The sequence below is a fragment of the Poecilia latipinna genome, unplaced genomic scaffold (assembly GCF_001443285.1).
Source record: "Poecilia latipinna isolate Pla-1442-1.1 unplaced genomic scaffold, P_latipinna-1.0 Scaffold102, whole genome shotgun sequence".
Taxonomy (NCBI): Eukaryota; Metazoa; Chordata; class Actinopteri; order Cyprinodontiformes; family Poeciliidae; genus Poecilia; species Poecilia latipinna.
In genome coordinates this window covers 431,340-445,694 of record NW_015112718.1, presented here as the reverse complement: position 1 = coordinate 445,694, position 14,355 = coordinate 431,340, and the positions used below count along the sequence as shown (strand labels likewise).

Here is a 14,355-nt window from a genome sequence, read left to right as displayed (position 1 = left end):
AGTCATCTTACTTCTGAAACAGCAAGATGTTCACATGATGCTATACTGCCAAAATGATAAAACATGTATATATTGATGTTAATTTCAAATAAAAGATGAACAATGCTAGACCTGATGTAATTAACATAAATTTTGGTGTCAAAACACCACATCTAGGAGGACACTGAAACTGTTCATATTTTAATTTATCCATATAAGATCTTCATGAACAATGATTGTAGCATTTTAATAAAATGAAAAAACACTACTCAGAATATGGTATAGAGTCCTGCAAGCTGCATATTTTAGATGCAGCCAATGATTCAAATGGTTGAATTAACCAATAAGAACATCACATACTTTACTTCATCACCCATGCAGCGGAATTCAAGTTGAAAAGGTGAAGGCAAACATGGTTGTACTGCCATAAAAACAAAGATGATTTTGGTGGCAAGTATTTTAAAGAGATTTACTATTAAAAATATTAAAGATAAAGATGTTAAAACAAGATGTTAAAAAAACATTTTAACATCTTGTGAAACTAATGTTAATCAAACCACAACAGTTTGTGTATTCAAGTATTTTTATTTCCATTTGGTGGTCGATTTTAGACAGTTTTTTGTTAGCTAAACTACTTATCCATTTTGTATTTTCTTTGACACATTAAACCATGTGTGATTTTGTATCATGCATGATTTTTTTTTTTATGTAGTCACTTTGTAAAGGAAAGTAATAAAAATATAAAAAAATCCATTCCCCTCACCCTACAAAAAGAGAAAAGGCTGCAAATGTGGAATATTGTCCATCATTTGAAGTATTTAACAATGTACATCGTGCTAGAAACAAAATTGGTAGGACGAACATGCTGGAAATTGCGATCTCTGCCTCAATCTTTTCTTGTAGCAGGAAGGGAGTTCATAGAGGTCAGCTCATGCAAAGAGGGTGAAAAAACATTTCACATCCGCAGCTTTATGACTCAACTAGTCAAAAGTGAAGGTCTGTTAACACTGGGGTTAACAGAGATGTTCAAGAGGAAAGGGCTATAGTCGTGTCTCCATATTACGCAGAGTGTGAAGTCCAAGAGGCCGACACCATGAAGACAAATGAATGACGGGAAGGCCCACCAACCACCTCTGAAAACTGTGCACCTATGGTTCTAGACTATACACCCCCAAATGCACTGCAGAATTGTAATAGTTTCACTTGAAGGATAATGCACAAAAAAGATGTCCAAGAAAGAAAAAAAAAATGCCTCCATTACTTCCTGCTTTGGAACATGTTTGACCAGCGATCCTTTTCAAGCCAGGAGAGTCTCAGGAGTGCTGATGGTCCTGAAAGAAACAAATCCAAATTCCACAATATTCCACCTCTTGTAGCTCTTCTACACCAAGTTGCTAGTTCTTCTATGGTCGTATTTACCTTAAATAGTTCAAACCATTTAAATGTAAATAAAAAAAAAAAAAAACGTTTTCAATATCAACAAGATTAATTTGAGATTAAAGAGTATCTAAGTACGACCCACGATGTCACCGTTATAAGGACAACGCCAAAAGAGATGCATTTTACGGTATAATTAATTTTATTCTATTAAACCAAGTTTCTTTTGGTAGACTATGCCACTTGCTGGCATAAATAAAGTGCATTTGGCTAAAATCCACAAGTTTTTCAGTTTCAACAGACTTCAGCATGATATCCAAACTGTGTTAAAGGAGTCATTTAATGTGTAACCTTAAAGTACTCCTGATGTACCTTCCCCTTCAGATGAGTCAGTCAAAAATAGCTATAATCCAGATTATCAATGTTTCACAGGTTCTCAGATTTATTCCAGCCAGGATTTACAAAGCTCTTTCACCTAAAAAGTGACAACTGCGTACAGTAAAAATTTTACACCTGATGCCAGAGTCTGAAAACATAGCTGTACAAAAGTAAAGATTCTGCATTACATCAGAAAACAAGATGAAATATTTGCCAAAAGGTGCTTTCTTTCCAGACTAACACAAGACAGGGAAGTGAAATTAAGCCTCAATTCTTTAACAAAAAAGCCAATTCACATAAACTACCTATACAATTTTATGCCAAGCATGAAGATAACGGTGAGATCAGATGTACCAATGTGACACAGAGCACTCAAAGTGAGGTACGAATCCCAGCTACTTGCTCCTCAGAGAATTAAATTGACCAAGTATGCGTGACAAGCTGCAGAGCAAGAAAACCTTCCAGAGTGCATACACTGACATGCACAACCTGTCCTTGAAAACTAAAAGCCCACAAGTAACGGTTCAAAATATCTGTTAAAACCACAGATGTGACTTGCTTACCCACACACTAAGTGTACAGAGGCAAATGCTGCAGTTTACAATCCTGCATTAAAAAAAGGCCTAAATTATGTGACAAGGAAATTAAAGCATTGATGGAGTTTGGCTGCTGGAGCAAATGGCTATAAATTAAAGTCACATTGTTTGTGCAGCCCATAAACATCCATTTGTATTTTCATGTAGATTAAATTTTATTTTCAAGCAGCATGAATTTAATCATTTTATGTCTGCAACTTTAATTACATTTGCTTGGTAGCCAAAGTGTCGTATTACCTTGTTCTATCTACAAGGTAATCAACACAGAATGTACTTAACTGATCTTAAAACTTACCATTTCAAGCAAATCAACCATAGACTCAAACTATCAGAGTAGGTCGGGTTTTTTTTGTAGCTCTTTATGTGCCGAAAACAGAGAGAAGCACATAAATGCAGCTAAAGCCCCAACATAATCTTTGAGAACCAATTCTAAAAAAAATAAAAAAAACTCCTATATTGGGAACAAAAACATTAACATTACTTCAGTATCTTGAAGAGTCATTTTGTGGGCCATCACCACACCCAAAAGGCCAGTCTCAGCCCTCCACCACACTGACATCTCCAGGTAAATGGTTTCTCAACATGTCAAATTCTGTGCAGCTTGGCTTAAGACCGAATGTCTTTTTTTTTCTCTTTTAAAAAAACCTTCTGTTAGGAGGAAACTGTAAACTCACCAGGTCTATCAACAAAATGTCAAACACAAATCTACAATCTTTTAACACCTTTTACAGCAAATTGTTCCATAGACTAACTGAATTTAGAGAATATTTTGTTTAAGATAAAGAACTTATACATGTCCCAACTCCTAAACAATCATTTTGACTGTTTGGGGGAGGGGATAAGTCATGTTTCAAACCCATTTCTTTTTTATGCCAACAGAAACTGCAAGGCACAAAAGCCCATGAGCATCAGATGTTGCGTCTGTGGAAGCTGTTGTAATTCACTGAGTGTTTTCAAGGGCAATGCATTGCTGGCCTGCAGTGACGATCTGCCCATGCAGAGGGAGGGCCACCCTGTGGCCAACAGACTAAATCTTGTGCAACATCCAGACAAGCCACACTACACTAGAGAAGGAGGCCATGTTATGAAAAGAAAAGGGGACGGATGACCATTTAGGAAGGACAAGAGACATAAAATTGCTTCCCTTTTCAGCCAGTCTCTGCATACTAACCTGGTTCTGACAGCGACACACAATGCCATACAGAGAAAAGTGATGTGTGGCCTCAGAGTCCTGCATTTTAGTCCCTGTCAGCAGCCTTTATTTAGAAAGGCAAACGCAGTCGCAATACACAGAGACAGCGACTCTTATCTCATGTCCTCAGCAGTATAGTGGTTGCTGAAGCTGGAATGGTTGCAGGAATAAAGGGGGAGAAAACAGCTAAAAACAGCAGATATTCATCACACGTTGAGACTTCATCTGCAGCAACTTAATTAAAATGAAGAGCTCTTGTGCCCTCACAAGCGCTACTTTAAAACCATAAATAACAGACACTATATAACATTTCACAACCATGCAGCTGCTTCCAAAGATGATTTTAATACTAAGAGACTATATTTTATATGCCCGGCTTTAGAATGTGCTCAAAAGTGCATCTTAGCACTTTCAGGTCAGTATTTTTTCCCAGTCAAAATTACTTTGTCTTAAAAAGGTAAAGTGTTAGTGAAGAAACTACAAAATATTTAGACCATAAAAAAAACCTAACCAAATCCCTACAGAGATTCCATATTTTAGTAACCTACTAGTAAATTTTCAGAGCAATATGCAAAAAACAAATTTACTGAAATTACTATCATGTTCAACTCCAAGACAGAGGGGTAAAACCACTGCTGCCAAAATTAATGATTGAGATCAAGTGCGGTATATAAAATGGTAAGAAAAACACCACTAAAAAGGTCAGTGATTAGGAACATCTACAATAGCCAAAATTAATTACATTAATTACTGTCCAACTCACTGCCAAGATAACTCAGAGTTGTAATACCAAGGACATGACTGATTTTATTTCCTTCTGGTCTCACTAAAAGTGCTTCCAGTGTTGGAAACTACACAACACAGGTTTTTTCCATTGACGTCTATGCATAATTCCCAGAATTTTCTTTAAATATGTCCAAAAATGACCCTCAATTGTTTGAGGCCAGAATATAATTTCATTGACCCCAGAGGGCCCAATCAAAAATATGTAAGATATAAAAAGATGTGAATTGAGAATTGGGAAAGCATCATTGTATTCGGATTTCTCAAACTAGTCATTTTTTCTGAATTCCTTGCTGGTGAGAATCAATTTATTTACATTCTCAATAAAGATCTCTTACATGACAGGGCTGCAAAATCTGAGGTCCCCGTCATTCAAGTCAAAATTTACTGCATCACCACCTGATCTGTTTTGGATGCGTTTAGTAATCTGCTGTTCCTCTGCAATTGATCATGCAGACTCATCGGAATCAGTGGCGATAGGCACCCAGTCCAAAAGGAATATTGTGGCTTTCATGGGTAAAAAGTTACAAGCAACTGATTGTATGCGTTTCAGTCCATCAAGCATCTGCTTGTATCTTTACTGCCTCACATTTATTTTCCCCTCCAGCAGCTTATTTTTATGGTAATAAAATGCTCAAAAAAATTGAATAAATCAAAACTATTGAGTTGGGGCACAGGGGACTCAAACTAACAAGTAAATATTTTACTTTCCCTTTAACATGTTGCTCAAAACAAATTTCTCAAAAGAGTACAAATCTATCAAAAAATGCTTTAGAATGTTATATAGTGCAAATAGTGACATGGTCCATTGAAATTCAGGTTAAAATATTTTTCCTTTATTAGGCTTCTGTTTATCAAAACCACCCAATAGTACATTAGCACCATTATCTGCAGCACAATGTATACCATTTCAAAATGATGCAACTCAGCAGTTTCTCAAACTTGGATATATGATCTTAACATTTAAATGATAAATGTTAGCTTAGGCCATATCCAGCTGTTAAGATGAGCTGGCACATGAGGTTTAAAACAATATTGTCGAATGTTTTACACTAAAGGCAAATCTGGACACAAAGCTAATAATTTGGGAGAAAAAAAGAGAAAAAAAAACACTTCCACTTTAAAAGGCTTTAGCTGTTTCTCCAAGTAGCTACATTAGCATTTCTCCTTGGCTCAAACTAAAGCAAGGTTAATACAGGGTCTAGAGTTCATGGCGCATGGGGGCTTTACAGTGTGTACATCGATAATATTGCACAAGACAGTTTGGAAAGCAGTACTTGTTAATTGTGATTTTTAGCCATTTTGAACAGTTTTTATGCCAAAAAGTTAAAGCTACCTGTTTGGAGTGTCAGTGCAACTGATGTCCAATACTAGAAATGACTCAATATCACAATTAAATGTTCTATAATCATGTATCCAAACGCTTGTACGTTAGAGAGAAGATAAAGTAGTTCCTTGCGAAGAACAGACAACTGTTTTCAGAGATTAGAGCTTGAATCAAAACTAGAATAAATATTTTTGTAAGCGACACAACAAAACAGCAACGACATAATTTGTTTATAGATTAAGCTTGAAATGTTAGCAAACCAACCAAGCAAACAAGAAGCGAAATTGTAGAGGAGACTACAGTACCGCGACAAAACGTACTTGAATTATGCATAGAGCGGGCTCCAATTTTGAGCTGTATTTTAAAAAAATAAGTACAATTTTGAGTCTGGCGTTTGAAAAACCGAGTGTGGAGGCGCCATGTTTAATTAATGCGTTGCAGCTGTGCTACTGCGACTAAGCTAGTAGTTACCGTTAACTCGAAAAAGAGCCAATAACGCAAAGAAAAAAAAATATTTTAGCATTCTATTTCTTTAAAAACAAAACATAAAAAAACACTACTCATAAACCACCAGGAGCGGATTATACTTATAAGTGGCGTTATTACTAAAAATATGGCGAGCATTAGCAGGACCGTTATCAAAAGCAACAACCCCTATGTTTTCTGGTTTAAAACATGGGTTCGTTTCGTCATACGCGAATTTTAAGTTAGCCACCATTTTTGTAGGAGCAACTCGTTTTTCGAGTATAACAATAAGGCCAATGAAACACCTTATGATAGGTAGACACAAACTGCTAGCTGCCCTGCCAGCTAGCAAACTCCCTTCCATTTAAACGGCCTTAAGACGAACAGCCCCACCACCACAGTGACCGTTTCAACTCCACTGTTACTACGTGTCTTACCTCGAAGTGTTGAAGCGGCGCCGCGGGTATTTAATGAAGTCCCTGCAGACAAATGTTTGGTCGCAGTCTTTCCGAAGCATATGGGGGCGGTGGCGGGAACGCGCACCTCCTAAATAAACTGATCAGGGCGTTAGCCAATCAGCAGCCATGCAGAGGATCCATCGCTAGTTTATTCATAACTAGATGATGAGCTGCAGCTGCAGGCTCTGTAGAGAACGCGTTTCTTTTTCAGAAGCCGCTTCATTTGGCAAAGTAAAAAGTAAAAAAACAAACAATAAAGAACAATCAAAAGGACAATTTTGTCGGCTAACAGTTCAACATAGCAAAAGTTTAAAAAAAGAAAAAAAAACTACAACTGAATCAGTTTTCCATATTGTTTTTAGCTTGTGTAGAATACAGACATAATTAGAGATCAATCCGTGTAAAATACTTATTTTTTTAACATACTGCGTAAGTAAATGTAACTTCAATAATCTCCAGATTATACAAACACAGTTGCACAGATAGTTTAAATCTGAAATTGCAGATCGCTCTATACTGCCCATCTGTGGACATCCTGTAAAAACTACCGAGCATTAGTTGCACAGTGGTGCCATGGAAAATCTGTCAGAGGGTACAGTGTTAGATGTTTGTTGTGAACTTAAACATCTACATGGTGCTGTAAGTATTATTCTCATGGCACTTACGAATAATAAAAAGAATCGTTCCAGCTACTTGTCCATGCTTGCTAGGCTTTTTATTTTACACATCCACACATTTTAAATCATGCTTTATATATATATATATATATATATATATATATATATATATTTTTTACACATTATTGTATTAATGGTCTTGTTTTTGTAGTTTTAGAGCAAAGTCTGCTATTAAACCTCGACTAAAATGTAAAATTTAGTTTTAAAAATTGATATAAAAAAGAAGAAATGGGTTGATTTGCAATAGCCCATCCCTGGTTTTTTTTTTTTTTTTTTTCTGTATTTTGCTTTAAGTTTACTTCAAGTTTTATGACCAACAGCGAAACACCCACTAATAATAATAATAATTTTTAGTTGCCTAATGTGTATCACTATGAAGTACCTCGATCTACTGGCCTATTGTACAACTACAAGCATTAACTCTAAGCAATGCCGATATTCTTAATATATTACATTAGGAATACATTCTTGAAAGTAGCCCCTCTCCAGTGACTTCGCCCCTCCCCACCTTCCAAAAATAGACTTGACTTGTGCAGTCACACCTGCATGGAAATTCAGAAAGAGTATACACAATGTGCCTATGAAAGCAAGAACTTCATCCAGCAACTCCAAGTGGCACAACATGCAGGCTGCAGAGTGTAACCTACATAGCTCTGTTCACGTCAAGAGTTACACAGGATATATCCATTTTTAATAAGTTAGTGTTTGAAAATAGAGCATTAAAAACAAAGAGTTTGTTTGGCACCTAACAAAGGCCTCTAGAAGATAAACTATGTTTTAAATTAGCCTGTTGTAGTGACCGCTTTCCAAAATTACTCTTCCCCATGTTTCAGCACTGCACACGACAGAAAAAAAAGCATTACCATAAATCCCTCATTGATTACACGAAAGCTCTCCAGTTCCTAGTTAAAAATCAGCCGTCACATGAATGCACCACAGTGACTTTCCTCCCCCCCCCACCCCACCCCTGTCACGTCTGCATGCAATAAGATGATCTGCTCTGCACACCAAAAGGACCAACCGAAACAGACTATTCCAATGGGTTGATTTCAAAATGCTTGAAGCGAATGAGCAAATGTGCAGAAAAAGATCTTACCGTTTCTATAAACGAAAGTTAGGGGCGTCCTTGGGGCAAACAATCTCTGAATGAAACACCTGGTCAAATGATGTGGATTCCGCGCTCTCTTTCTCTCTCTCTCTCTCTCTCTTTTTTTAGTTCAAACTTGGAAACATAACAAAAAAAGCCAACACAAACAAGATAAAATGAGAAAAATAAAATGTTTTATTAAATCAAAAAACAGGAATGATATCGTTTCAGCAAATGCACGAAACAAACAAAAAGGTAAAAGGGAGGAGGAGGAAGGGAGAGGGGGGAAGATTAAAAAAAACCCCAAAGCCAACAGAAGAAAGAAAAGGGAATCAAATAATGAAACAAAAAAAAGAGCCCGGCTTTCTGCCCCGTGTCTCGCTCTTTACAGGTGCGCCACACAAATACGCCACATCACTGGAGTGGAAAGCGACGCGGAAGAGGAGGCTGTCTTTAAAAGAAGCTAGTCCTGCCGGGGAATATATGCGGGCCGCATCACAGCGCGCCTATATACCTCTCCGCACTCGCCGTTTCATCCCATTCAACCTACTCACGAGCATGCGTCGGACGCGGAGGTATACCCGGAGTGGCTCCCCGTCCGCTGCTCGTTGCGTGCGGCGGCTCTTAAACACCATTGGCTCTCAGCGCCGCGCGTCGCTCCTGGATCACAAGCTGCAATTCGTCCCCGAGACAGTCACTCAAAGAGACAGCGCGTTTATTCCTCATCCTCTTTTCTTTCTTCTCCCTTTATATGGCAGTTGAAGTCAAACACCGCTCCACTGAAGGACGGACAAGCGTCATTCGATTCACTTTCAACCCACATTCTGCACTGAAATGACCCGATGGCCATTTAAGGTGCGCTACTTTCACGTGTTGGCTTTTATTGCATCATCAGATAAAACACTATTTAAAACAAAAACCTATCTCCATCGCCCTTTTCCCGCCTCTCTCTGTCCGTCTTTATCTGGTCCATTCACATAATTTATCATCAGTAAATAACAGCAGACATCAGCCGCGTAATTCTGCCGCAAACCTGTCTATACGCTAATCGAAAGCTGCTGATTTCAGCACCACAGACAGCGCCGCGCTCGCATATAGACCGCCTGCAGGGCTCTTCAGTCAGAACTGAGTACAGCACAATTCAGCGCCCAGCACTCGGATCAGCAACAAAGATGGGCGTTTACGTTACGAATAGGCTGCTAGAGCTCCAGTTTAAATCACTTGTGAGGCCCGTTGTTCAGCCTGAGTGGAGCAACAGTTAGACTGGGAGGGGGGGGGGTTGATTCTGGGCAGGAACCTGCAAAACTAATTGCATAGAAAATAGCTTTGCCAATTTATTAATTCCAAGGCACCCTAAAACTCAAAAGGACGACAGAAACAAATGTCATGCAAATATGTTCATACAACTGACACACCAATATTAAAAAAAAAACCTTTGCAAAGTGACCCTTGCTAAGTTACTGAATTATGAGCCCACCTGTGTGAAATTTAGCTTAGTATAAAGTCAGATGTTCTTTGATAGCCTAATCGTTTTGTTTAGAGAACATTACTGACAAACAGCATCATTACATCCAAGGAACACAGAAGAAAGGTAAGAAGAAAGCTGTTGCTACACGAAAATGATGACAAGCTGCATTAACATTTGCCACAGGTACAAACACAAGAGGATGCTATGACCAGGTGAGATCAAAGCTAAACTTTTTGGCCCACATGTAGATTGTTACATGTGGGCCAAACATTGTTACATTGTTAACACTAAACATCATCCTGAATACAGCATCCGCACAGTGAAATGAGTAGATGGCAGCATCATGCTGTGGATATGCTTTTCTTAAGCTGGCAAGAGTCGATTGAAAGATGGACAGGGCTGCAGCAATCCAGGATTTAAACCTCTTGGACGTTGCTAAAAACTTGAGAATAGGTGCTGGAGGTTTCACCTTCCGGCTGCGTGACTAAACATAACCATCAGAGCTGCAATGAAATGCTTTAGATCATGTTTTGAAATTACCCCAGTCAAGTCCTGACCCAAGTAGGAGGACCTTGTAGTGTTCACAATAAACCTATGCATGTACATGGAGAACAGAATAAAAAGAATGCATAGTTTTCGAATAATAAAAAAAGAAAAGTTTGCTATAGTTCCATATTTATCACCTATGAACCAATAGGGGATGCCCTTAGGGGTATATCTCAAATGGAGATATATCCCTATATAGAAACTGAAACCTTCAACCATTCTTTTCTCAAAACACCTCAAGTTGATTCAGATGACTGAGAACCATCAGTCAACAGCCATTTTCACTTCCTGTCGTGGACTGGATCTAGATCCCACCATCCCAACACGTCTAACATCTAAAACATTTCAAGGTGTGCTGGGAGTAATGTTTTTTTTGTTGTTGTTTTTTTTACCACTTTCGTAAAGGCCAGATTTTGTGGAGAACACAACCAACAGCTGTCCTGTATGCAGATTCTCCCACATTAGGTGTGGCTCTCTGCAGCTCCTCCAAAGTTACCATGTAGCTCTTGGCTGCTACTCTAGTTAATGCTGTCCTTGCCCTGCTTGTTAGTTTAGATCAATGACCTCCATTGGTTTGAAGTTCTGCCATATTTTTCCCATTGTTAGATTGTGAACAGAACAGCGTTCTCTGAGACTTTCAAAGCTTGAGATGTTTATACTCTCACTCTGTTTTAAACGTCTCAACTTCCTCTCGGCCTGTCTGCTGTGGCTTAATGGTGCCGTTTTTCACTAATGTTCTCCAACAAATCTCTGAGGCCTTCGCAGAATATTCAATTCCAATAAATTACCTTGAAGAGGGTGGCTGTGCAGTGACTAAATGGGGAAAAAGTTCCAAGGTGAATGAATACTTCTGCAAGGCATTATATTTGTTCCTTGACCTAATGCCAAAACTAACCAAAGGCAGCAAGCCCAAATCCGGACTGACCAAATCACAGCCAATTTAAAAACGGCAAGAAGCACAGCAACCATAAATCAATTCTCATTTCTAAGTAAGTTTGTGCTCCTGATTCAGTGCTTTTCACAAGACTGTATACTAACTTGACTAAACAAGTATTCAAAAAACACAAAAGACACAAGAACTTAAGTGTAAAATTGTTTGTCTTTAGCCATTTTTAATTAAATTTGAAAAATGCAGACATGCAAATTCCATTTTTACCAAGAATTTTGTTGAAAACTATCCCAAATGCTGCTGATAGAAAACAAAGAACTAAGATCTGTGCCATCTTTGAATGCTGCACTGTATCTGCTAAACTTGAAGCCCATTCAAGGGAGGTAAATGGCAAATCATTTTATGCAAATCAACACAATACCACATAAGTGTTAGCGTGGATTCTAGTATTCCATAAAGAAAGCAGAGAAGTTGTGATACAGTGTCTGAAAGTGTTGAAAGGAGAATTTGCCTGCAGATCTTCTCGCAGCTTGTGCTCGTCTTGGCAGCTTTGCTGACAGGTCTGAACTGAAAAAAAGAGGGGAAAAACAAAGATGTTTTAAAAATGCACAAATAGCAAGCAGGTGTTACCAGAAAACATAAACATCCAATCTATGCTACACCTCACATTCATCCAGCACAACCAAACAAAACTTCTGCTTGTTTTAATTAAGGCTGCGTAAATAGTGCACCAATAGTGTGCTTCAGAGCAATTTTGTTGCTCCGAGCGTCACTCTTCGTAGTTTGATGAGGGTCCAGCTTTCTGGCTCACAGCAGTTGGTATTAGCATGTGATCATGATGTAAAACCTGGAAATCCTTTTCAGATGTCTCCTTTTAAAAATTCTTTTTTTCTTCTCACCGCCAACATTAAAGAAAGGTAAAGACAAAAGCAATCAGAATCAAGACGTTTACGTCCAGTCTAGTTTCTGAATCTCCTTGAAGTTATTGTCACTTCACAAATATCAGTTCATTAACATTTAGACCTCTTAAGATGAAAGGAGGACGAAAGCCTATTGTCTCATTTTATGGTAATTTGTGAATGTACAGCACGGCGCCAAAGTCTTCTCTCATTTCTTCATGTTGTCACACTTGTTGACGCTGCTGTTACAAACAACCAGCTTCTTTGAAACGTTAGACATTTTCCTACCCGCAGCCTGTCAATTTACTGAACTTAATCAACGGAAAACAACAAGAATAACCAAGTTTGAAAGACAGGAAGCATATTTTGGTATAAACAAGTAGACTCTCAAATCTACTTGTTTTCTCAGTTGAAAACTGTGCAGACATACTATATAAAGAACACTATTTCTCTCATTATATGTGGCAGAACTTTGTTGGAAAAAATATCTCATTGAAAGCACAGACCTCAATGTATTTTTTTTTTGGGGGGAGGAGGGGGATTTATATGGTGGATCAACACCAACAAATAAAAACTGAAAAGCATAGGGTGCATTTGTATTTGGCACCCTATGATGTAATACCCCTAAAAAAAATTCCCAACTAGCTTCTGAAGTCACCTAACTGGGGATTAGGGATGCTATTGTAGAGATGCTTAAAGCAGGCCAGGCTATTCAACTGTAAACCGTATCCTAAGCTTTGAGCATTTCAAGTGTTGAGCCAATCATCTGAAGACAGAAAGCAAGGCAAACCTGCAAACCCTTAGTCATCCACCTAAAGCCAACAAGGGGAGTTTTAGTTACAGAGGCCATACTTCTCAAGTTTTTATTTTCTGAAAACCGTGCATCATTTTCTTGCAACTGTTTTAATTTGTCATGTAAAGTCAAAATAAAATACAGACTTGGATCTCTATTCACAGGTTATGTGCCTTGTCGTTTCTTGTTTAATTTTTAAAGGAAACCCTTTCGGTCCAAGTATTCCTGAGTTACCTCTTAAAGCCCACATTAAATACCCAGACACAGCATCACAGTGTCAGTCTCAGTCGTTCTGGCTTGGGACTGAACAAACAGCCGGCAAGTACTCCTAGAGCAATGGTGTATTAAATGCTATGCTGCTCAGGAGAATTCCCTGCGTGGCAGCCAAGGCAACAATCATTAGCAAATCTTACCAGCTTCCTGCAGCTTTGGTCCAGCACTGTCTTGCTGTCAGGGCCTCGCAGCACGCTCCTGGCCAACCACACCATACCCAGGGAGCTGTAGGAAATCAGCCGTCTCCGTTCCACCAAGGAGACCAGACATATTAGGCTGCGAGCTGCAGAGCACCCTCTGGGTGAAAGATTAATTAGAGCTGACAAATCGCATACTATTGGAAACAAGCCCAATACATCACACAAAGATGGCTCACATGAAGCAAATGAAAGTGATTCAGTGGCTCCAAGAGGCCTGAAGTATTCCTCCAAGTCCTGTTGTATTATGGTTAGCACACTACTGCTGCTTCCCCTCTTGTGAAAAAAGTATTCAACCAGGAGTGTTTGGCTCAAGAGCATGCATTTGTTCACCTTTTTTTTCTTAAACATAGACACAGGCAGCAGCTGTCATCAGTTTGACACCCAGTTACTTGTATGAGATTTACCTACTATTCTCAGAGGTTCTCAAAAAGTAAAATCATGCTGAGCTCCAGTTACCCGAGAAGTGGAAACTCGGACGTTTGACGTTAGACCCAAGGTAACAGCGGTCTAGTTAAAAAGTCGGGATTTCAACATGGCGACGCCCACAAACATCGTTTACAATAGTTCTGACAACCATATATTTTTTTTAACGTTACGTTTCATAAGCTAATACCACGTTCAATTTTTTTCAGATTAGAGTTCCAGGTGCAACATGTACCATTGATTTGTCTGTCTTGTAAAGTAAACACTTTTTTCACCACTTCTTGCAATGTTAATGCGAGGAGCGGCCATTATGAAGCGCGAAGTCTGCCTTATAAGTCCAAAATGGGGTCGTTGAAGTTGCTCCAGCATCATAGGGTGTTGCAGTTAATTTTTCCGACTGGGAAGACGAGATTTCCCAGTTCCGTGTACAACTGGAACGCACATGGACATAATATAAGGATAGACTCCTCATGGACCGCTCTCGCCTATTGTCGCTGACGAGATTTAGGACGGCCATCTTGGAGCGGTACTCCACTCCACTCAGC

The 14,355-nt window shown here is 38.8% G+C and overlaps 1 protein-coding gene and 1 long non-coding RNA gene across 2 annotated transcripts in view; both read right to left on the bottom strand.

The window, feature by feature from the left end:
- The window catches only part of elavl2 (ELAV like neuron-specific RNA binding protein 2), a 43,659-nt gene extending 36,995 nt beyond the window's left edge, over nucleotides 1–6,664 (bottom strand). Inside the window, exon 1 of the mRNA XM_015027436.1 lies at nucleotides 6,535–6,664. Coding sequence (XP_014882922.1) covers nucleotides 6,535–6,614 — 80 coding nt within the window. The 5' untranslated portion in view covers nucleotides 6,615–6,664. The remainder of the gene's footprint in view (nucleotides 1–6,534) is intronic.
- Nucleotides 6,665–11,413: 4,749 nt separating this feature from the next.
- LOC106944209 (uncharacterized) lies at nucleotides 11,414–14,030 on the bottom strand. The gene is made up of 3 exons (XR_001424154.1): nucleotides 13,564–14,030; nucleotides 13,328–13,484; nucleotides 11,414–11,789 (listed from the first exon to the last, which is right to left on the bottom strand). It is a non-coding gene; the product is annotated as an uncharacterized LOC106944209 (long non-coding RNA).
- Between the last annotated feature and the right edge of the window lie 325 nt (nucleotides 14,031–14,355).